At 56.1% G+C, this 23,326-nt stretch overlaps 1 protein-coding gene across 1 annotated transcript in view; it reads right to left on the reverse strand.

Annotated features, from left to right (window-relative positions):
* LOC309856936 (uncharacterized protein) overlaps window positions 1-17,738 on the reverse strand; it is a gene marked incomplete at its 3' end in the record, with an annotated part of 87,491 nt that extends 69,753 nt beyond the window's left edge. Inside the window, exons 1-6 of the mRNA XM_082718743.1 lie at window positions 16,298-17,738; window positions 15,833-15,910; window positions 15,583-15,694; window positions 15,338-15,483; window positions 15,159-15,243; window positions 11,919-11,978 (exon numbers count right to left, since the gene is read on the reverse strand). Of these exons, the coding sequence (XP_082574869.1) occupies window positions 11,919-11,978; window positions 15,159-15,243; window positions 15,338-15,483; window positions 15,583-15,694; window positions 15,833-15,910; window positions 16,298-17,413 (1,597 nt within the window). The 5' untranslated portion in view covers window positions 17,414-17,738. The remainder of the gene's footprint in view (window positions 1-11,918; window positions 11,979-15,158; window positions 15,244-15,337; window positions 15,484-15,582; window positions 15,695-15,832; window positions 15,911-16,297) is intronic.
* Between the last annotated feature and the right edge of the window lie 5,588 nt (window positions 17,739-23,326).

Below are 23,326 nucleotides of genomic sequence, written 5' to 3' on the forward strand. Positions count from 1 at the left end.
CTGTGACTCCAGCCTTGTGGGAGACAGCACCATTGGAACCTTCTGGCTGGTCCTTGATTGTTTAAGGAAGGTAGGGTGAATGCCGTGTAAGGCCTAAAATCAGGATCCAATGGGATAGTAAAGTAGGCATCTGCTATATCTAAAACAGTTATGTTTTTTTTTTGGCAACCCTGCAGGGAAGGGTATTCCTAATTGTATTTCTTCTCCCTTTAAAGTCATCTTATTAAGCTCTCTGAAATCTATTAAAAGCCTGTATTTCCCCGACTTCTTTTTTATGCAAAATATGGGTGTATTCCAAGGGTTATTCCATGTTGCTTCTTCTATTTTCCCTTCCTTTAATAACTTCTCTATGATTTCTGTAATTCCCTCTAACTTATCCTTGCTAAGGGGCCATTGTTTTATTTGGGGTCCCTTAGTAGGATCTTTAAGTTGTACCTTGTAGGGCCTAATCTTATCTGATAGTTTAGCACATATTAATTTTAGTTTCTTTAAAATATCTCTTCCCAAGAGATTCAAGGGGTCTTCTCCTACCAAGATTTTTGAAGAAATCCTTTTTTCTCCTACTTGAATATTTAAGGGACCATATTTTTGAAATCTTTGGAGACCCCCTACTCCAATTATGTTGACTACCTCTAAGCATGGTCCTAGATCCAATTTTCTTGCTTCCTTGTTGCCTATAATTGATGTGTCGGCCCCAGTGTCTATCAGCATATGAATCTCCTTTTCATTAATATACACTGGGGTTATAGGCCTACTATTTAGGCTAAGGACAGGGAGGGATATAGTTTTTTGGTCCCCCGCCCACCATGGGCAGATTCGCCCGATTGCATTACCTTCCCAGGGGACATCCCCTGGGGGCGCTGCCCGTTTCCCTGTTTGCACTCCTTCTGCATGTGGCCTGGTTTTCCACATTTAAAGCAAGTCATTTTTTGTTGTTGCTTGGGCGCCCGACATTGCCTTGCTATGTGACCAGGTTTGCCACAATTAAAACATTTTTTTTCTATTTCCCCTCCTTCCTTGTTGCAGCCCCGCCTGCCGGGCTTCGCCTAGGAGAGCCATTTTCTGTTTATTTGACCCTATCTCCCTACAGGCATACATTTTGTCCTCTAGAGGACCTTCTGGTCTTAGATTTCTCATGGCGGCCTTGCAGTCCTCATTAGCATTATTTATACTTAGCTGCTGTTTTAGGTATGCCTTGATTTCCTGATCTGTTATTTCTTGATCTATTTGGCCGAATAATCTATCTATGAAATCTGGATAAGGTTCTTTTGGGCCCTGTCTGATGGATGTGGCCTTAGGAGCCCCTTTATAGACTCTGATACCATCCTGGAAGGCTTCAAGAATCATGTTTCTATATAGGTTTCTAGCCACATTCCATTCTGGTCTGGCAGCTTCTTCGTTTGTCATGTTCAGACCTCTAAATTCTGCCACCGTTAGGTGGCGAGGTCCTGCTGCACCAGGGTCTGGTGGCGGATGCATCCTCTCATATTCTTCTAGCCTCTCATTCAATTTGGCGAGCAAAAGTTCCTTTTGCCCTGAGGCCCCTGGGACTATGTCTAAGAGCCCATTCATCCCCGGCAAAGTACTACTTGCCGTGATGATCCCAAAATATTGGAGAGTTGCCTGAGCGAGAAGTCCGGACTCCTGTACCTTGCCTATCCAACTGCTATAGAATCTAGGATTAAACTGTTCATATTCTTGTTGGCCATGCCTAACAACTACTGGATATGCAGCCTGGACCTTTTGATCATCCTGCCTTGGGGCATTTTTTACATCCTCATCTCCAAAGCCTGGATGACAAACCTTGTATTGTACAAGTCCCTCTGACAACTCCCTTATTTTAAATTTTTTGAGAAGACACCATATGCTACATAAAGTTTCCAAGAAGATCTTGTATAACCCGTCTGGTTTGCTTCCTTTTGCTTCCATCCATCTCTGAAAAAAGTCCTCTAGTGATTCCTCTGTCACCTCCTTAACCGGCGTCCCGGTTGCCTCAATGGCTGTCTTCAAGGCCCAGATACAGTTACCTCTGGTAACTGTCTCCTTACTCCCCAAACCTTTCCTTACTCTCGACATCGCCTTGAAGACCTGCTGCAGCTGCTTTTCATCTCTCTTACTGAATCCAGCCCCCATGGCTGTTATTCCTATCCCCTCTTGGGACAGTCTCAGATCTCTGTTTCAAGATCTCGGTGAGTACTCACCACTGAGGCCTTAGAGGCTCGAAGGATGGCTCACTCTACTTTGTCTGTGTCTGCCTGGCTGTCTCCTGGCTGGCTCACCAACTGGGAGCTCTCTGCCGCCCACGGAGCTCCCAGGGGAGTGAGCCGGTTCGATGGCGGGAGCAAACGGGTCACACACAATAACTGAAAGCGAAAGCTGTTTATTAGCGCATACCACACAAGCTAATACAAGACAGACAACTCTAGCCGCATGGGCTAGGGAGAGGACCCAGGGTACTCCTGCCCGATCCCCTTCTCTGGAGCACACCGTTTGGGTGCATCGACCGAGAAGGTGACCGATCCCCTCCCTGGAGCACACCTTTTGGGTGCATCGACCCATGATCTGAGCGAGATGATCTGAGCGAGAGTGTCCCAAGAGCACACTCTGACAAGCAGAGGGCCAGTGTTGCTTATATGCCAGTTCAGTCACTGCTCAAGGGCGCTTGTGGTTAATCTGCGGTCTGCTGTACGTGTGAGGCTGCTCGTCTGCTGCTGTTGATGTTGCTTGTAGCATGTACCCCATGTCCCGGTGGTCTATCTGCGGTCAGCTATAACATCCTGCATAACACCTTCTAGTTCATAACAGTTCTTGGAAGCCCTTTTGTCTGCTGAGAAGGTCTGCAAAAGTGGGGCTCATGCTCACAGGCCTCCCTCAGTCTCTGAAATAAATTCATGGAGAGCCCCACAAACACACACAGAGTCTCTCAACACTGAGGCGTGAATTTGGCAACACAGATTCACACTCACATTTTTCCTAAAAATAGTGGAGCATGCAACACGCACGTGTTCATGCCAACACAAGGACACGCTACATGCACCCACATTTTACATAGGATCCATAGGCATGGAGATGGCACACGCACACACAGATGCAGAAGAACACAAAGACACACACACACACACACACACACACACACACAGTCTCTCAACACCGAGGCATGAATGCGGCAACACATACATACACTCAAATTTCTTCTAAACACAAAGGAACTTGCAGCATGCACATGTTCATGCCAACACAAACACATGCTACACGCACCCACACATTATCTCGGTTACATAAGCATGGATGGCACTTGCACACACTGAAGCACACAGAGACACACAAGCACACAAATACTCATATACGCACACATTTGCATACTACAAACACACCCCAACGAGCCCCATTCACTCACATAAACAGACACACACACATGTGTTCATGCAAACACTCTGAACACACTAAATACACACATGTATCAATTGAACGCAGACATGTACACCAGACATGCATGCAGACACATAGGTGCCTATAAACACAACACACAAACAGACACACACACCCACACACCACAGAGCTCCCACAGAACATCTCAGCCACAGACATATACATACGGTCCCAAGTCAAGTAAACATATACAGGTGTGACCAGGGTCACCCATACTCACACTTCAATGGGCCACATCCAAAGTCTCTGGCAGACAGGCATACACAACTGACCCCAGCACATCAGAGCATGCACACTCACACACACACACATGTCCCTGAGGGTAGGGAAGAATGTAAGCAAAACCCATGTTCTGCATCGTAGAAGAACACACATGTACACTAGCATGCGCACAAACACACTCACATGCATGTGCAGTCTTGTGAACTCACTGTACACACTATATACACACGCACCCACAGACAACAGACAATAGTTACCAGGTGTCTGGCACAGGCATGCACAGTGGGCCCTGCTCAAATGAAGGATGCCCGTGATCCAAAAACGTCCACAGAAATGGACTCACTGGCATTCTCACCTGTCCAAAACACACAGTCCTAGGCACACTCCCTGAGGATACAGACACATGCGAGGAAAAGACACGACCTTCCTGACATTCAAATGCTCAAACACACCCACACATACTCGCACACACACGTAAGCCCATGCAAACCCACATGCATTCCCTGCACACATCCTATCTCTGTCACGGACTCATGCAATCTCAGCCCCACAAATGGACACAGAAGTGCACATGGAAACATACACCCACAACACACACCAAAGCTCTCCAGCACAACTTATACATAGAAGGCCCCAGAGAAACACACACACTCAAGCACCACGTGCACACGTTGCTTACAGAAGAGGAGATGCACAATGAACACACATGGTCAATGGCATAGAAGCAACTCCCATTGCCCCTCACACACACACTCACACTCAGACACACACACAGATATACACACAGACGCCATCCAAATCCAAAGACGGCCACACACATTCACCCTTTTGCCAACACCGAGGTCTTCACATGTGACAATGTAAATACATGCACCTGTGCCCATGGAACACACACACAAGCACGCACTCACACACACAGAGTCTCCACACCACGGAATACATGGGTGGTGACACCTACACACACAGATACACCTACTAAACCACAATAACCACTAGGACGAAAGCCCTCAACACACAAGAATAATTTGTGAGCACACAAGGTAATGCATACAAAACACTCCCTGGCAAGCTCTATGGCACACAGCCATATATGTGTACCCTGCAGGGTCACACACGGCAGTGCCTGAAATGGCATACACACAAAGCACACACGAATCAACTCACCCAGGCATGCCGAATACAGTGTGCATGCAAGCACACCTGTAGGTGTGCCTTGAATCACACACATGTGCAACAAACACATGATGCCGGCTCGCAGGCATGACACTCGGCCATCCAAAAACACAGTCCTGCTCCTAGAATCATACAACCAAGAGATAGACACCTACAAGCCGCCGTGCAACACACACACGTTCACACACATCCCAAACAGTCACAGGTGTACACCTGATACCTACACACACACATGAGGCAAGCACATGTGCCCACACTCAGAGAGAAACCTACAGACTCACACGCCGGCATGCACATGCAGCATATGTGAACACACCTGGCCCCTATGTGCATGCAGTCACACGAAGCCTCACAACACTTTCACCCATGGGGGTTCAAACACACAGACACAGAGCATAAACATACAGTGTCTCCAAGTAGCAGGCCCCCACACTTAACACACACGGTCACATGAAACACACACATACAGAGCACTGACACACACATGATGTCCTGCACACAGGGGAGCAAAAGAGGACACACAATTCCACACACACACGTGCAGATCCATACACAAATAGTCCTCGACTCAGAATAATACATAGGAGGCCATAGGTGCTTCCACATGTCTGTGCGCACAACCCCACACATGATCTCTGAAATAAAGTCATGGAGATCGCAAAGGGCCCCCACACAAAGACACACACACACACACACACACACACACACACACACAGTCTCTCAACACTGAGGCGTGAATGGGGCAACACATATCCACACTCACATTTCTTCTAAAAACAGTGGAACATGGAACACACATGTGTTCATGCCAACACAAGGACACACTACACGCACCCACACATTCTATAGGAACCTTAGGCATGGAGATGGCACATGCACGCACAGATGCACAAACACACACACGCACACACTCACAGAGTCTCTTGACAACAAGGCGTGACTGTGGCAACACATATATACACTCAAAACGCAGACAGATAGGTGCTTGTAAACACAACGCACACAAACACACACACACACACATCAGAGCTCTCGCAGAGCATCTCTGTCACAAACTTATACATATGGTGCCAATTCAAATAACATATACAGGTGTGACAGTCTCTCATACTCACACACTCAAAAGATCACATCCAAACACTCTGGCAGACAGGCATACACAACTGACCGCAGCACATCAGAGCATGCACACACACACACACACACATACATCCCTGAGGGTAGGAAAGAAAGTAAGCAAAACCCGTGTTCTGCATTGTAGAAGAACACACATGTACACTAGCGTGCACACACACCGAAGCACACATGTGTGCTGTCATAAGAACCCACTGTACATAATCATACAGACTTGTGCATATCGATCTGAGGCATGCACACCGTCCCTTGCATGCAGATACATAGGCACTTGCAAAACCTCATACGGGACACACACAATTCACACAAGGTCTCCAGCACGGGCATACGCATTTGGCCTCACCATAAACATCCTACACGTGTATGCTCCAAAACACTAACACGTATACCCGCCACATCACCGCCTCCAGCCCACAGGCATATACAACTGACCATGACACATCTGAGCATGCACACATACACATAGCCCTGAGGGTACAGAAACATGTAAGAAAAACCCATGATCTGCATCATACAGGAACACACTCGTAGCCACTCCAACACACACACATACAAATGCACAGTATTATGCCTATACAATCACACCGAGCACACTACACAAACTACACCATCACACACATGGAGCACACTCAGGCATATAACCATGCCCTCCCAAAAACACAAATGCTTGCAAGCACATGCACCCACAGACATCAGTTACGAGGAATCCGGCACAGGCATATACAGTTGACCCTGCTCCAAATAGAATGATGCCCATGGTACAAAAATGTCCACAGAATAGGACACACTGGCATTCTCACCTATCCAAAACACACACAACCCTTGGTTTTGCACTGGACCTGACCAAGAGCATGCATGGCATTGCAACTCAGCAATGCAGGGCACAGTTCCAGGTTCAAGGGCAACAGAAAAAGCTCCCAAAGCCATGTGAATAGGGTGGTACGAGGAGCCCAGGGGACCCCAGGGACCCGCTCGGGAGCACCTTACCCCTCCTGTGTGCCCCGCTCTACAGAACAAGACTTCCCAAGAGAGCCCCGCCTCTTCCCATCCTCTGCCAGATCCTGCTTGGAAGGGTGGGTTCTCTCCGCAGGACAAGAACGGCTGCGCCCTGCCCCCTTGCTCTCCATCACCCTCACCCATGGAATCCAACAGGATGGGGGCTGGAGGGTCCCACCAGGCTTATTGCCTCCTTGCCATTTCCTGTGCCCCCAATATAAAACCACACGTGGACACAAGGTGCTTTGTAACTTGTTTATGGCCCTTCTCCCTGACCCTGCAGCTAGGGGCAGGATCCTCTCTAGCACTGCCCCTGCTGATCCTTGTCCCTTTGGCTGTCCCGTGCAGGCTGAGCACCACGGAGACGAGCCCATCCATGTCTCTCAACGGTGGAGGCCTCATCAGATTCTTCTTGGTGGTGCAACGTGGATGCTCTGTGATGTCCACTTCCACACAGCTGCCATGCCTTGACACACACACACACACACACACACACACACACACACAGAAACATGAAAATACACACAAAAGTCTTAGCTATTTGTGAAAATGTATGATGGCAGGGATAGTGAACGTGATGTTGTGAGCATGCCTTGTCCTCGTGGGATCCCAGTTCCTCCACAGCCAGGGCCCCGTGACCCTGCTTGGGATGGCCTGTGACCATTCCCAAGGACGTGTGAACGGCTGTGGGAGGACACGCGGTGATCAGGCATGTGGACAGCTGTCAGGGAGTCGTGGTCCAAGAGTGGGCTGGGACAAGGAGCCCGACTCCCAAAGACAGGCAGGCCATCACGAACTGAATGAGTGGCAGGAGGACCGAGAGAGGGGCCGACAGCCATGGGAGACACTTCAGGAAAATGGGTTGGGGGAGCCTTGCTTGTCCGGATTGGCCAGGGTTTTCCGAAGGACAGCATGGCGGGCATGAACCTGCTGGACTAGACCCTGTTGTCCATTCCCTATGGGAGTCTAATTGCTTATTGCCTCTCATTAACTTACACAGACCCTGTGTGTGCGCTCTGAGTTCCCCCAGGCTCAATTCCCACGCTGCCACCTGCTCCATGGGTCCACGCTCCTCTGAGCCTCAGTTTCCCCGCCACTGTCCCCTGGCACCCCACCCCACAGGGCTCTGGACCCAGCCCTCCTGGCTCCTCACCGACAGGTCGTCCTCTCAGCTCATTCCCATAGGCCGCCTTCCTGCCTCGGGAAGTACTGCAAAGGATTGGGCCACAGGTCCTCGATGATGATCTGGTAGGGGACAAAAGGTCAGCTGAGCACGGGGCCCCCGACCCCGTTCCCCAGCAGCCGGGACTCCAGCATCTGCGCTGCTGACGAAGGCTGCGGGGGCCTCACTCCGGTGATCCTGTTGGACCCTGGGCAGCTGGGGTCACACAACCAGGCGAAGAAGTTCAGGCCGCTGGGGTCTTGCTTGTGGCTGGCAGCACAACGTTCATAATCCCAGAACCACTGGAGTGCAACAGGTCTCCCTATATCCTGTGCGACGAGGAAACCTAAGGGAGGCTGTCCGAGGCCTAGGACCCAACCCGCTCTCCCTCTCAACCGACGACCTCTCCCCCTTCCTGTGCCAAATCCCTGCACTGCCCCGAGGACCCCGCACTCCTCCCTTTCCACCCCCGGGCCCTCATGCCCGGCAGCCCTCCACCAGCTCCTCTGAACCTCAAGCCCACACCTACCGCCGATGCTAAGGTGATACTCCTTAACGATCACGTCGTTCTGAGAGTAGGGGTTGCTCCCAAAGTAAAACATCAACCTGCAGCGGTACTTGGGACGACCCAGTTCCTCCACCTGCCGCAGGAAAGCAAGAGGAGGGGGACGGGGAGGGGTCGTTGACCCTAGGTGTTCTGCGTGACTGACTGACCGCAACTCTCAGCAACTCAACCCCACCCACTCCAGCTCAAACCCCACTCCCAACGCACCACCGTTGACCTCGGGCTCCAGGGCTAACCTCTAAATTGGTCATGTAGCTGAGCATGTCTGTGTCCTGGTCACATATCACAGCTGATAACTGGGGGTGATTCAGGATCTGCCTTGGGTCAAGGAGCCTCGACGTCAAGGGCGACAAGAAGAGAACCAGGAACGCCCCGGCCCTTCCCGACTGAGAGCCAGGGACGGAATGCGGCCTGTGCAGAAACAGCAGGCACTGCCCCCTCCCTTACCTCCCCAGCGCTTGCCCTTTCGTCACCCATGCTCTGCCGTGGGGCATCGCAGGGCTTCAAGGATCAACAGGGCTGAGGCTCCCGGGGCCCAAGAGGGCAAGGCCAAGAGCCCACCCGCTCTCCCTGCCTACGTCCTCTGTGGCCTGTGCCCGTGCTCGGCTGGGCCAGGAGGCTAGGAGGCAGTCAGTCACCACTCTGGATGTCTGGATGGGCTCGGTCCCCCTCACGGCCCCGTTTGCCTGTGTGCTCACCCGAGGCCCTGGGCCCTTGAGGGACCTTCTGTGCCCACAAGGGGGCTGCTCCGCTCGCTTGCAGCATGGCTGCACACCCAGGGTCCCGAGCAAGGGCCTGGCAGAGTCAGCCACACAGGGAGGAAAGGGGTAGGGTGGGAGGAAGGAGACAGAGAGACAGAGACACCCAAACCCTGACAACAGACGTAGATGGAGGGCTGGGAGGGTTGAGAGAGAGAGAACAAGCGAGCGAGCGCCAGTGGGGGACATGGAGAGGGAGAGGCAGGGATGGAGGAAACGTGTCTGTGAGCACCTGGGCCAGGGGCTTCGACCTGCTTCAGGAGGGCCTGTGGAGACAGAGTTTATAGCACCCGGCGCAGCCTGTCTAGGGTCCCGGGGCCCGCTGAAATCAGGCAGCCTGATGACTGACTCTCAATGAGTGCAAGCGCAGCACAGAACCCTAGGTCTCCCGGGAACTCGGCAACCATACACGGTTTGAAGGACACGGAATGAGGCAGGCAGCCTCTCCATCTGCCCCATTTACCCCCCAAATCCTTTCCTTCCAACATGTGCTCTGAGCCAAGTGGGCTGGGCTTCACTAGGAGTCAAGAGTGTTGACCCGGGTTCCGGGACCGCAGAGGCGTGTGGGGGTGCTGCAGCCCCAAAGCACTGGTCCGGAGCTTCCACTCACAGAGGACTCCACAGGTCTCAGGCTCTGCCTTTCCCGCCAACGCGCACTCCCCGCACCCACCTCCTCCGGGACCACCCACTGCTGGACCCCAGCCCCCTAGGCAGTGCAGAAGAAGGGTAGGCCCAGGGCTCCGGGCTTTGCGCCTCCTGCTGGCCCAGCGGCCTACTGCTGGCAGGTGCCCATTGCTGGAAGGGTGGGGTCCATGGTTGGGGGAGCCCGGCCCAGCTTCGCAGTTCTCTAGCCCTGGCTCAGGCTCAGGCTCTGCTCCCTGCTGCCCTGCTCCCACTGTCCTCCCCAGGGGCCAACACCCAGCCGGCGCGATGAAGTAAGGATAGGCTCTCCTGCGACAGCTCCTTCGGCTTCTCGACCCGCTCCGCTTGCGCCACCTCCTCGTCTTCCACCGCCAGCACCTCCTCGTCTTCCACCGCCACCACCTCCACCTCCGCCACGATATCCTGCACAACAAGCACCAACACCTGCCCCGCGCCGGCCTCCTCTGGGCCACGCTGGGCCTCAGCTTCCCGCAGAGCCGCGGCCACCGGCCCGGCTGCCTCCAGGGCCAGAAGCGCCCCCGCGTGCCCGCAGGACCCGGTCTCCCTGAGGGCCTCCGCCTCCTCACCGCCCCCGTCTGGGACCAAGGTGGTCCCGGATTCTGGGGCTGCTTCGGCTTCCCCGGACCTCGACTCCCTCTCCATGTGGCCCTGGCCCTGAGCCCGGGCAGCTGCGGAGTGCAGGCGATGAATGTGGCACCCGCAGGTTCAGCTCGGACACCCGGGAAGCAGGGTGAACAGCAGCCTCTTATCCGAGTGCGCGGGTCTGCGGCACGCATGTGCACAGGGCCTCCGGGAAGCCGGGACCGGGGCTGAGACGGCGGGACAGGGCGTGCTCGCGGGTAGTCATGCATGCGGCCTGGGAGGGATACAGCCTCCGATCCCTGTGCAGAACGCTGGTTGCTCCAAGGTCTAACCAGCGATGGGGCAGTGGGCGTGGTGACCACCAGCCTTGTCCCTGGCAAGCCCCAGAGCCAGACAGGAAGCCTGACTTCTCCGCCACGGGGGTGCCTTCTGCGCCTCTCAACCACTCTCGTTTTTTTCAGAGACACATCTCAGGCCTTCCCCACAAGTGCCCTGGTTATCACAGGCCCACTCGCCCCTTTCTCATCAGTCCATCCAGGACCCCTCGCCTGTCGCCAGCAATAGAAATCCAGCGGCTGAATCCCGTGTCTGCCCGCCGCCCAGAAGCCTCTCCTGCTCCTTCTCAGCAGAACGGTGGGAAAAGCCCTGGGGGCATCAGCTGGTGCTCCAACTGAGCCACATCACTGTCCTGTAGTTTTCCCCTTGACCTGCCCAGTGGTGGAGGGAGCCAGGAGCCTACCACCAAGGTGCTGGGTGCTGGGACCATCTGCCTCCCGAGCCCACCACCTCCCTCCCGGCTTTCCTTAAAGAAAGACACCGCACACAAAATACTTTCCCTGAAGTAAATTAGCGAAAAGAGCCAAGGACCCTGGCCACCTGGGTGCCCACAGAGCCGCGAAGCAGCCCCAGGGAGGTCTGGGTTGGGACTGGGAAGTATGCTAATGGGCCAGACTTTTAATCCAAAGAGAAACTGCAAATTATCTGACAAAGCCAGTGGCCAAACACTCCCAATGTGCTTTCCTCTGCCTGACTCCTTTTCCTTTTTCTCTGTGTCTCTTTTCCTTTTTGCTTTCTCCTTCATCACCAGACTTTCTTGCAAGGGCTCTTGTGTCTTTCTTCTAGCTCTGCTCCTAGTTCTGCCTTAGTCTGTGTCCGCCACTGAGTGGAGTACCAGCCGGGGAGGGGATGGACAAGTGAGCACTGACAGCACATGTGCCCTTACTCTGGTACTCACCACGTCCTTCCGGTCCGAACCACACCTCATAGAGCCCAAGAGCCAAGGGGGACGCGGGTACTGTGGTGGGCGGGATAGGACACATGCCGCCTGAGGGCTCAGAGAGGCCTCCTGGGTGACGGCAAGGCCATCAGCCTTGTGGTTGCATCATGGGAGGGCCTCCTTTAAAAGGAATGGGTCAGTGTGTCCTGGTGGGGGATTTTGACCGGAAAGAAGCAGGAGGAACTCCCTTGGCTTTAAGTGCAGGGTGTGTGGTCGCCACAAGTGTCACTCTCTCAATCTGCTTCTCAACACAAACAAACACCCCTGCAGGGAGAAAAATGCATGGCTGTCTATGGGGAGATGAAAAAATGTCTGAGACAGTCCTTGAGGCTGCGCAGACTGCAGAATTCCTGGTACAATCTAAACTGACCAGCATGTGCCTTCCTGCCCAAGCCATTGGAGGAGGCTCCTCCTGGGATTACTGCAGGAAAAGGAGCAAAGCCCTGGAGAGAGAGAAGGCTCCGGTGCTCACAGCGGGAGGGGGATGAAAGGGAGACTGGGAGGAGAGAGAGAGAAGCCCAGAGGAGAAGAAGAGCTGGCGGAATGGGAGGGCAGGGAAGGGAAGGGAAGAGAGGGAAGAGAGGCACAGGGGCAGGTGGGATAGGAGTGTGCCGGGATGGGGAGGGAGAGACAGGCAGGGAGCAGCCAGGAAGGGTTAGGCAGGGCGGGAAGGACGGGTCTGCCTCCAGCTGAATTCATACTTTTCAAGGCGTATAGACCCAGAGGACACATTGCCTGTGAGGAAGGGACCCGCCCCCCAAACGTGGGAAAGCCAAGCAGAGCTAAATCCAGTGGTATCGAGGAGGGCAGCTGTCATGTTTCCCGAAAATATGAGACAGCGACTGAGGAAGTCACGGAGGAAGAGAGGGTGGAAACAGTCAGGGAGTACACAGGCACCAAGTAGTGCAATTGTGGACTGCCCTGTGTCAGTAATGGGGCTGCTCAGTAATGGGGCTTCATGGCACTGGAGTACGATGTGGACGACAGCAGAACGAGCAGGTTTTGAAAAGCTGGCCACATCTATGCTACGAACGAGAGACTGGCCTTTTAGTCCCAAAGTCACAAAGAATTTGAAAGTGGGAGGAGCAAGGCTAAGACCTCAGAAGATGGACTCTGCCCTACATGTCGAAGCAGCCTGTGTGCACTTGGCCCTTAGCCAGGGGAGCATGCTGCATGGGGAGTTGGTGAGGACTAGGTGTGCCCTCTGGAGACATTTCCCTTTTGGTGCTCTAACCGGATAGGGGGTATTGGGCACTTTCCTTCAGACCCTAGGGAAGAAGGCATATCAGCCTCAGGGACAGCATGAGTCAGACAGCACACGGGTAGGTGTCCTGGGTCTCGCATTCAGCTATACACTGCCCTCTCCTCTACGGACCATCTGGGGGACACCAACCCAAAATCCTAGGGAAGCCGCGAACTGGGGATCATGGGGCATCTTGGGGTTGCCTATCCGTGAGCTTGAATCTCTGGACATGTGAATGTGTGACTTTTGAGTGCCTGGGATGGTGAGAGAGTGTGTGCACATCAGGACATGAGAGTGACTGAATCACCGTGTGTTGGGTGCGGGGTGTTGGCTTTGCTCCTGAGTGTATGCGTCGGGGTATGTGAGTGGCTAAATATTCTGAGGCTTAGGGCGGTTTGAAACCGATGGTGTCCGTGTCCGTGTGTGTGTGTGTGTGTGTGTGTGTGTGTGACACACACTCTCCCTGGCATTCATTCTTCCGTCCAGCCACGAGGGCCAGAATGACAGTGTCATCTTTCCTACCTTCCCTCGTCCCACTTTCCCCTCTCCAACAGTCCCTCCACAGGGCCTGGCCCCCACTCGCTCCCGCTGTATCTGGGGCTGAGAGGATGACTGTGTCAGCAAGGGCCTGGGCACGCCTGTTTAGAAGAAAGGAGAGCACTGGCTCTGGGGTTCAAGAGACTAAGGAAACTACCGTCCCACCCTTGCTGTGTCTGAGCCCATCCACCAGGGAGCATCTCTGGAAGAGGGTCATGGCCATCCACCAAAACTTGACACTGGACATGTCTGGCCCTGGCTCGTCCTTCCCTTTCCTTGTCCTCTGTCATTTCCCCAGGGAAGACATGAGCCCTTTCAGTCAGATGGCCTTTCGCTCATCTCCTCTCCCCGCCCACCTCCACCATCCCCAGGGGAAGGACCTCCGCCACGCTGGGATGCAGTCCCAGAGCTTGTGTGACCTAGACCTCTGGGCAAGCATGCAGATTCCCTTCCACGGATAAGGATGCCCAGGCTGCGTGGTAAGCATGGACGGGAATCCCATGAGCTCTGGCACCCCACCTGCCCCTTTCCATGAAGAAGACCATGTGCGAGCGTACCCACAGTAACACACGTAAGCACGGCTGACATCGCTCTTCCACATTTTAATAAATTCACAGGGAGCCTCTGTCGGCCCTGGGTTTCTCCCCGACACCAGGCTCGAGGGGGTCCCTGCTCGAGGGCCCAAGCTGATCATTCGGCTCCCTCTGAAAGGTCCTGGACTCTTTCCGGTCAAGCGCAAGGCTCTTGCGTATTCACCTCAACATGCTGAATTTCCTGGGAGAGACGGATACACAGACACACAGACACACAGGCACACATGAGGAGGCCGGTGAGTATCCTCTATGGGCCATACACAGGTTTGCTAGAGGGTTCAAGACCCTTTCGGGGATCGGAGGTCATTCTGCCCTGCCCTGCCCCTCTCCCCGGGCCTTGATGGCGATCGCCTGACATGTCCTCCAACCACGTAGCAAATCTCTCTGTGCAAGCTGGCCAGTGTTCTCTGGATGACTGCGGTGGGCACAGGAGATTGCCCTGGGAGATGGCTGGGAAAACTCTACCGATGAACACAGAAAGCTAACGGGGTGACGCATGAGCCTTCACACCAGGGAACCCAGACATCTGTGCCAAGGGTGGCAAGAGGCACTGAGGCGGGCTCAAAGCTGAGGCGGTGCTCAAAGCTGAGGCGCCTGCTTCTCCAGCTCTGCTTGTTGGTGTGTCCTGACCCGCGTGCCTCAAGCTCCCCAGGCAGAACCAGTTTGAAACCGCACTCCCTGACTCATGCTGATGCCCTTTGCACACGGGGTCACTGCCTCCGTGTGCCTCAGCGTTCCGCTGAGCCGCCGTTTCCTCATCTGAGACGCCCAGGTCCCACGGAGGCCTACGGAGCATTTTCAGCACCCACGTACCGGGAGTCTCACCTGCCCTCCTCTCAGTTCCCTCGGCTGGGGCCTTCTTCCTCACGTAGTACTGCAGGGGATTGGGCCACAGGTCGTCCATGACGATCTGGCAGGGGAAACGGGGCGGGGCTCAGAGGCCCATCCCAATCCGCTGGGGAACTCAGCCAGGTTCACGTGCGCGGTCTGTCCCCAGGACCCACCTCAGCTATCCTGCTAGACCCGGCAAAGCTGTGGTCAGAGAGCCAGTTGAAGAAGTTTAGGTTGCTGTTGTGGTGTCTGCGGCTACGGGCCTCCCGTTCATAACAGGGGTGCCACTGGATGGGAGTGGAATGAGACGGCTCGTACCCTGCAGGAAGGTGGGTACGTGCAAAGGCGCTGCCTAATGCATCAGGTGCGACCCTGCCGCCTCCACCTGCTGCCACCCCTCCACGCAGAGGCTCCTTACCAGCAGCCCTGAGGACATACTCCTTCTCAACGACTTCATTGCGGAAGTAGGAGTTCTTGCGAAAGAAGAGCAGGACCCTGCGGCGATCACGGGGAGACCCGAGTTCCTCCACCTGCCGGGCGGCAAAGTGGGGAGGAGGGTTGAAATGTCTGTCCAGCAGACCCTTCCCCTCCTGGCCTTGGGGAGAAATCGCTTCCGTTATCCCCTCTTCTCCCATTCCCCAGGCTGGCCTCCATCTCCCGGGCCAGACCTGCAAATCCGTCATGGAGCCAAGTATGCCTTCATCTTGCTCACTGAGCATGGCTGACAGCTGCGGGTGGTTCCCAAACTGCTTCGGGTCAAGGACTCTCCAGGGCTGTAGAAGAAAGCGCTACAACAACGGAGCACGTCTGCACAGCAAGTGCAGCCTTGGGTCCCTACCGCTGGGACCCACTCCCTCCTCACAGATTGTGTCAAGGCCCCCTGCGCCCCCGCACGGCCCGCTGCATTCGTTAAGTCAGGTGGTTCCCTGCTGGGCGCTCACAGAGAAAGCTGGACCCACGGCCCCGTCCCCGGCACATCGAGGACAACCTGCGGCCCCACCGGGCACCCCCACCCGTTAGCAGGAATTCGAAACCGCCCCGATCACCGAGGCGTGAGACGGGGCCCCTGCCACAGGAGTCTGCTGCACTAGCCCGGCCACATCGGGGTCCCTCCACGAAGGTAGCAAGGATACAGCCTTGGCCCAGAAGCCAGGGATGCCCCGGATGAGGGCGCTTCGGTGGTCCAGGTGACTCCGCCGCCTCTGCCACAACCTGAGCTTGAGCCCAGAGCAGGCCCCGCTGGCGTCTTTGTGCAGGGGCTCCAGCTCTGACTGCAGGGCCGCGAGAGCCTGGAGCAGGGACGGGGCCGGACCTGGCCGTGCCTCTGGCTGTTCTTCCCCTTCCCGCTTCTCCTGCTGCTCCTGCGCGTCTCCCTCCTTCTGGCTCCCCTCCCAGGCCTCTTCCCTCCTGTCTGCCTTCTCCTCCTCCTGCACAGGTACCTCTGCAACCTCATCCTCAACAGCCTCCTCATCCTCCTCCTGCCCCTCCTCTTCCTCAGCCTTTTCAGGCTCCTGCACCTGCTCCTCTTCCTCAGTCTTCTCTTCCCCCTCAGGCTCCATCTCTTTCTTCTCCACCACCTCCTCCTCCTCAACATCCTCAACCTCCCTCTCCTTGTCCCTGCCACCCTCGGCCTGCTCAGCCTCTTCGGCTTCCTCCTCAGCCTCCTGCCACTCCTGCTCTTCTGCCACCTCTTTCTCCATCCCAAGCTCCTCTTCCTCTTCCGTCACCTCCTCAGCTTCTCTAGCCTTCTCCTCTGCCTCCTCTTCCTCCTCCTCTGGCTCCTCTGGCTCCTCTCCCTCCTCTGTCCCCTTCTCCTCAGCCGCCTCCTCTGTGGGCTTCACGTCCTCCGTCTCCTCCTCAGGCGCCCCCTCCTCAGGCCCCAGCTCCCCTTCTTCCTCCGCTTCTTCCCACGCACCAGTCTCCTCAGCCTCCTCTTCCTCCCCATCCTCCTGCCCGTTCTCCTCAGCCTCCTCCTCGGACTCCTCGGACTCCTCCGTCTCGTCGTCGTCCTCCTCGGTCTCCTCTCCCTCCTCAGCCTCCCCGTCTTCCTCAGCCTCACTCTCAACCTCCCTAGCCTCGTGGTCATCGTCCTCCTCCTCCTCAGTCTCCCCGGGGTCCTCCGCCACGCCGACCACCACAAGTTGCCACACCAACATTAGGTCATCCCCGACGAGCACAAGCTCCACCGCCAGGATGGCGCCCTCTCTCTCCCAACGGCCTTCCTCTTGCTGCCCAGGCTCTGCCGCCATCCCACCGCCTAGGCCCAGCAGCACCTTCGCCTCTCTTGCGGGGCTGGGGCTATATGTCCACGGACAGCCGCGTCCTGATGGACCCCTCCCTCGACTGAGTTGGTCAGGATTCCGGGGCAGTCCCGTGTCCCACGTGGCGCCCGGCTGGGGCAGCTGCAGGGGAAAGGAGCAGGGGCGGGTGAGCGCGCGGCTCCCGCAGGCGGCCGGGCAGTGGAGCTCTGCGGCCCCGCGAAGGGTGGACGTCCGCCGCCTCCTCCCAGAAGCCAGCGGAGTCTGGGACGCATGCGCACAAGGGCTTCCGGCCAGGAGCCCACGGGGCAGAGGTGGAGGCGGCACGCTTCGGGTCTTGGCGCCCAGGAGGCCTGATCCGCGCCCAGGACAATGGCGGGACCCCCTGCCCCAGGAGCCTCAAGGGGGTGGGCGTGGCCGCCACGGGCCCTGCCCCTCACCCCCTGCAGGAGGCGGCCAGGGAGGCAGCCAGTGCGCCTCCTCCGGGATGGCCTCGGGCTCTACCTAAGGAGCCCCAGGCCCCAGTGCCCACAACTCCTTCCCCTCCATCCCGTCGCCTCCTTTAGCACGCTCTCCGCCCGGTGTTTGTAGCCTGTCAGGGAGAAACTGTCCCTTGCCCTTCCCCCACGCAATCCTCGAAGACTGAGGACAGCGAAGGCACCACCGGGGACCGTGGTCTAGCGTGCGTGGGACTGTCAGCCCAGGCATTGCAGAGCAGTGCCATTCCAGGAGACAGCGGTGGGAAGCTGTCTGCCAGTTTGGGGCACTGTCTGCCAGTGGTTCGGCCACTGTTTCCCCTAGGCCATGTCCTTGTCTGCTCAGGACAAGGGGGACCGTGAGGGCTCAATCCATCGATCCGCCTGTCCTTTCCCCATGCTCTGCTCTCCCTCTTCCCGGGTCTGTCTCGGTGTTTGTGTTCCAGGCGCTGTTTCTCTGCCCACTCTCTGGCCACAGGGTCTCTGGAAGATCGAGGCTTCAGGAAGCAAGATGCAGAAGCCTGTCCCAGAACCTCCTTTCCCATGAATTCAAAGCCCCCTTCCCCTCTGTGACGAGCTACTGTTCACGTGACCAGGGAAAGGGACCCAGCTGGTTGCGCCCGACGCGTGCGTGTGCAAACACACACAGACACACACACACACACACTTACCCAGTGACACGCAGTGTGTTTGGCATGGAGCACGGAGGGAGGCGTGCCTTTCGGGCAGCCAAGGGCATACGGCAAAGGCAACCCGGATGTCCCTCCCCTGAGACGATGTCTGTGCGAACCCTGTGGATGGGCAGTTGGGCATTATGTCTGTGGGCCAGGTGACTACAGGGTGCACCCTATAGAAGGCCGGAGACAAGAAGCTGAGGCTGGCTCCCAGGTGACACAGCACGTAGGCCCGTACCTTCACTTGCAGAGACAGCGTGTCTTCCGTTGCCTTCGGGTGAAGCTTCAAATGCCATGGGGAAGGCGTTCCCAGCCTGTCTGGCCTGCAGAGGAGAACACATCTTCTCTAGCCTTCCCCTGCAGCTCAACAGGTCAGGCCGTGAGCTGAACTTCAGGCTGGGCCATCACGTCCCCAGTGCTGACCCCCACACGTGGAGAGAGGATACCCAAAGTGTGGCTTCGGGCCAACAAGGTAGGCTTGGGGCAACTGGTGTGGAGCCATTGCAAGCCGGTCTCCCCCAGCATTACAGCAACAGACGGGTTTCTTACAACCACATCTCAGTCATCTCAGTCATCAAAGGGCCACATATGCTGCGTCCTGTACACGGAAGTGCCGGTTGTGGTTGCTCTGGCGGTTCTTCAACCTCTATGTGTACCCAGCAGGTCCCTACCGATTCTTCGGGCCAGCCACCGCTTCTTCTGTACCCTCCCACAGGTCTTCTTCGGCTCCGTCTCCTGAATCCGCGGTGGATGCATGGCTCTGCGCCATGGCTCCACTCCTAGGGTGGCCGGACTAATGTTATCGCAGGGGATTGAGCTGTGCAGAGTTCATGCCGGCTGCATTCTGAGGTGCCAGCGGTGTTCAGTACAGCCGTGGGCTGACAGGCCCATGTGTGTTCAGACCAAGGTTTCTTTGTGTGCCCACAGGTACAGGTGTATGCAGCTGGATGTGACACCGTGGGGCAAGGGGTAGGAAGGCGTAGCCTTCCATGTACACACAGGTGCACGTGGAAGCATGTGCACCGACCGGCCTATCCGTTCCCGGCCGGAAATCGAAGGGTTTGCCATGGACGGGATTTCATATGCACCCCCACTGCCTTGGACTGTGGTTTCCATCTGTTCAGCCATCATGTGGATGATCTCCACGTCCACTCCCAATCCAGGGAGACATTCATGCAATGACAGGCATCTGGCTTTGCCCTGCTAGGGAAGGAACATGAGAGGGGCCAAAGGACAAGAGGTAAGCATCCTGGCACGGACACATCAAGGGAGGCTCGGTCTCAAGGGCACCTTCCTCGTTTCTGGTCCCCTGTGCCTAGACACATGAACACTGGAAAGCACACACGCATTCTGGGCACCCCATCCCTTGCCTGCGAGGCCACATTTATGAAAGACTGTTGCCCTGGGTCCTGCAGTCCTGTAGCAAGCATCCGTCTCCCAGTAGCTCTGGCCATTAAGCTCCTGAAGTTGGCGGTCCTCTTCAGGAGGGGCTCAACCCTCTTGTGCCATGGACCTGCTTGCCCTGAAGCTGCCCTGAACTCCAGAGAGATGTTCACGAGCCACATCACCTGCATTGCACCCTAAGGCCCTGGGAGGAGACCCGATGTCCTTATGATGTGACCAACAGCTTAAGCCGTTGCTACCTGAGGCATGCTACCTGAGGCATGGGTCCAATCCTAAACACCTCTTTTCAGGGCAGGCGGGGCATCCCCCAGTCAAGGAAGCAGAGCACCTGTTTATGGGAGACACATGGGAGGGGTTTCAGCAGCACCTTCCGGCCTTTCCTCTCCCGTTTAGAGCTCGGCAGGCCCTTCCTAAAAGCCCTGAGGAGTGAGCCGTCGAGGGTTCGAGGCAAAGTGGGTGGGGGGAGCACAGCACATTCTGGGGTCCTCCGGGTCTGGAACCCCACTGGCAGCCCCGCTGCAACCGTCAGCATGCCTGGGACTTCACCTCCATCTTGTCGACACGATGGATCCTAGAGACTGGCCTGGGGGAGCCGTGAGGCTACTCTCCGGCTTAGGCGACAAGGAGACCAGAAGACGTGACGACGGCCTGAGCAGTCTTCCTTTGGCCCGGTGCTAACCAGCACCCTAGAATTCTCCCTGACGGGCTGCATCAGACTTGAGATCCCCAGCGCTGACCAAGAGCAGGCAGACTTATCCATGTTCAGGCCTGAACCGTGAAGCCGGCGCATGGGGCACCTGGGAACACACACGAGCCCACGTGCATGGGGACACACGAGGCCTCGTAACACTTTCAGCCATGGGTGTGCAAACAGACACAAAATGTACATACACACTGTCTCCGGGATGCAGGCATCGATCCACAATTGTCACACACACACAGGGGCACACAAAACACACACACACAGCAAAAACGCACACATGACGGCCTACACACAGGGGAGCAATGAGGACACGCAAGTCCACACACACACACACACGTGCACAAGCATACATACATGTGCCCAGCTAGGAGGAACGCTCAGGCATGCCAAGTCAAACCGCTTCCGCATGCGTGCAACACACACACACACACACACACACACACACACATGATCGTGGACCTGCCCACAGCGGCTCCATTACACACAGCACACTCACGATGCACCCAACACATGGAGCAAACCTGAGTTCCCCCAATATTCCATGGAACTGTCCCCTGTGCTGGGTGGGGTTACCCGCAGGAGGGTCTGGAGTCCACAGGGACCGTGAGGGACCCCCTCCTCTTTTGTCCTCCCGTGATCCTTGGTTTTGCACTGGACCAGACCAAGAGCATGCATGGCATCGCATCTCAGCAATGCAGGGCACAGTTCCAGGAGCAGGGGAACAGAAAAAGCTCTCCAAGCCATGTGAATACGGTGGTACGAGGAGCCCAGGGTCCTCCAGGGCCCCGCTCAGGAGTACCTTACCCCTCCTGTGTGCCCCGCTCTACAGAACAAGACTTCCCAAGAGAGCACCGACTCTTCCTGTCCTCTGCCAGATCCTGCTTGGAAGGGTGGGGTTCTCTCCCCAGGCCAAGTATGGCTGTGCCCTGCCCCCATTCTCTCCATCACCCCACCCATGGAATCTGGGAGCCCTCTGCTGCTCACGGAGCTCCCAGGGGAGTGAGTGGGTCCCATGGTGGAAGCAAACTGGTCACACACAATAACTGAAAGCGAAAGCTGTTTATTAGCACATATCACACAATAGCTAAGACAAGACAGACAACTCTAGCCGCGTGGGCCCAGGATACTCCCGCTTGATCCCCTTCTCTAGAGCACACCATTTGGGTGCATCGACCGAGAAGGTGACCGATCCCCTCCCTGGAGCACACCTTTTGGGTGCATCGACCGGGAGGATGATCTGAGCGAGAGTGTCCCAAGAGCACACTCTGACAAGCAGAGGGCCAGTGCTCCTTCTATGCCAGTTCAGTCACTGTCACTGCGTCAACGGCGCTTGCGGTTAATCTGAGGTCTGCTATATGTGCGATGCTGCTCGTCTGCTGCTCATGCGATGTTGCTTATAGCATATACCCCATGTCCCGGTGGTCAATCTGCGGTCAGCTATAACATCTTGTGTAACACCTCCTAGTTCATAACAGTTCTTAACATCATGTGTAACACCTCCTAGTTCATAACAGTTCTTGGAAGCTCTTTGCCTGCTTGGAAGCTCTACAACAGTGGTGTTCAAGCTCACAGGACTCTCTCAGAATCCAACAGGATGGGGGCTGGAGAATCCCACCAGGCTTATTGCCTCCTTGCCATTTCCTGTGCCCCCAATATAAAACCACACGTGGACACAAGGTGCTTTGTAACTTGTTTATGGCCCTTCTCCCTGACCCTGCAGCTAGGGGCAGGATCCTCTCTAGCGCTGCCCCTGCTGATCCTTGTCCCTTTGGCTGTCCCGTGCAGGCTGAGCACCACGGAGACGAGCCCATCCATGTCTCTCAACGGTGGAGGCCTCATCAGATTCTTCTTGGTGGTGCAACGTGGATGCTCTGTGATGTCCACTTCCACACAGCTGCCATGCCTTGACACACACACACACACACACACACACACACACAGAGAACATGAAAATACACACAAAGGTCTTAGCTATTTGTGAAATGTATGATGGCAGGGATAGTGAACGTGATGTTGTGAGCATGCCTTGTCCTCATGGGATCCCGGTTCCTCCACAGCCAGGGCACTGTGACCCTGCTTGGGAAGGCGCGAGACCACTCCCAAGGACATGTGAACGGCTGTGGGAGGACACGCGGTGCTCAGGCATGTGGACGGCCATCATGGAGGCGTGGTCCAAGAGTGGGCTGGGACAAGGAGTCCGACTCCCAAAGATAGGCAGGCCATCGGCAACTGAATGAGTGGCAGGAGGACCCAGAGAGGGGCCGACAGCCATGGGAGACACTTCAGGAAAATGGGCTGGGGGAGCCTTGCTTGTCCGGATTGGCCAGGGTTTTCCGAAGGACAGCATGGCAGGCATGAACCTGCCGGACTAGACCCACCCTCTGCCCTGTGTGTGCGCTCTGAGTTCCCCCAGGCTCACTTCCCACCCTGCCACCTGCTCCATGGGTCCACTCCTCTGAGCCTCAGTTTCCCCGCCACTGTCCCCTGGCACCCCACCCCACAGGGCTCTGGACCCAGCCCTCCTGGCTCCTCACCGACAGGTCGTCCTCTCAGCTCATTCCCATAGGCCGCCTTCCTGCCTCGGGTAGTACTGCAAAGGATTGGGCCACAGGTCCTCGATGATGATCTGGTAGGGGACAAAAGGTCA

The sequence above is a fragment of the Mustela nivalis genome, assembly GCF_964662115.1.
Source record: "Mustela nivalis genome assembly, chromosome: Y".
NCBI classification, from domain to species: domain Eukaryota; kingdom Metazoa; phylum Chordata; class Mammalia; order Carnivora; family Mustelidae; genus Mustela; species Mustela nivalis.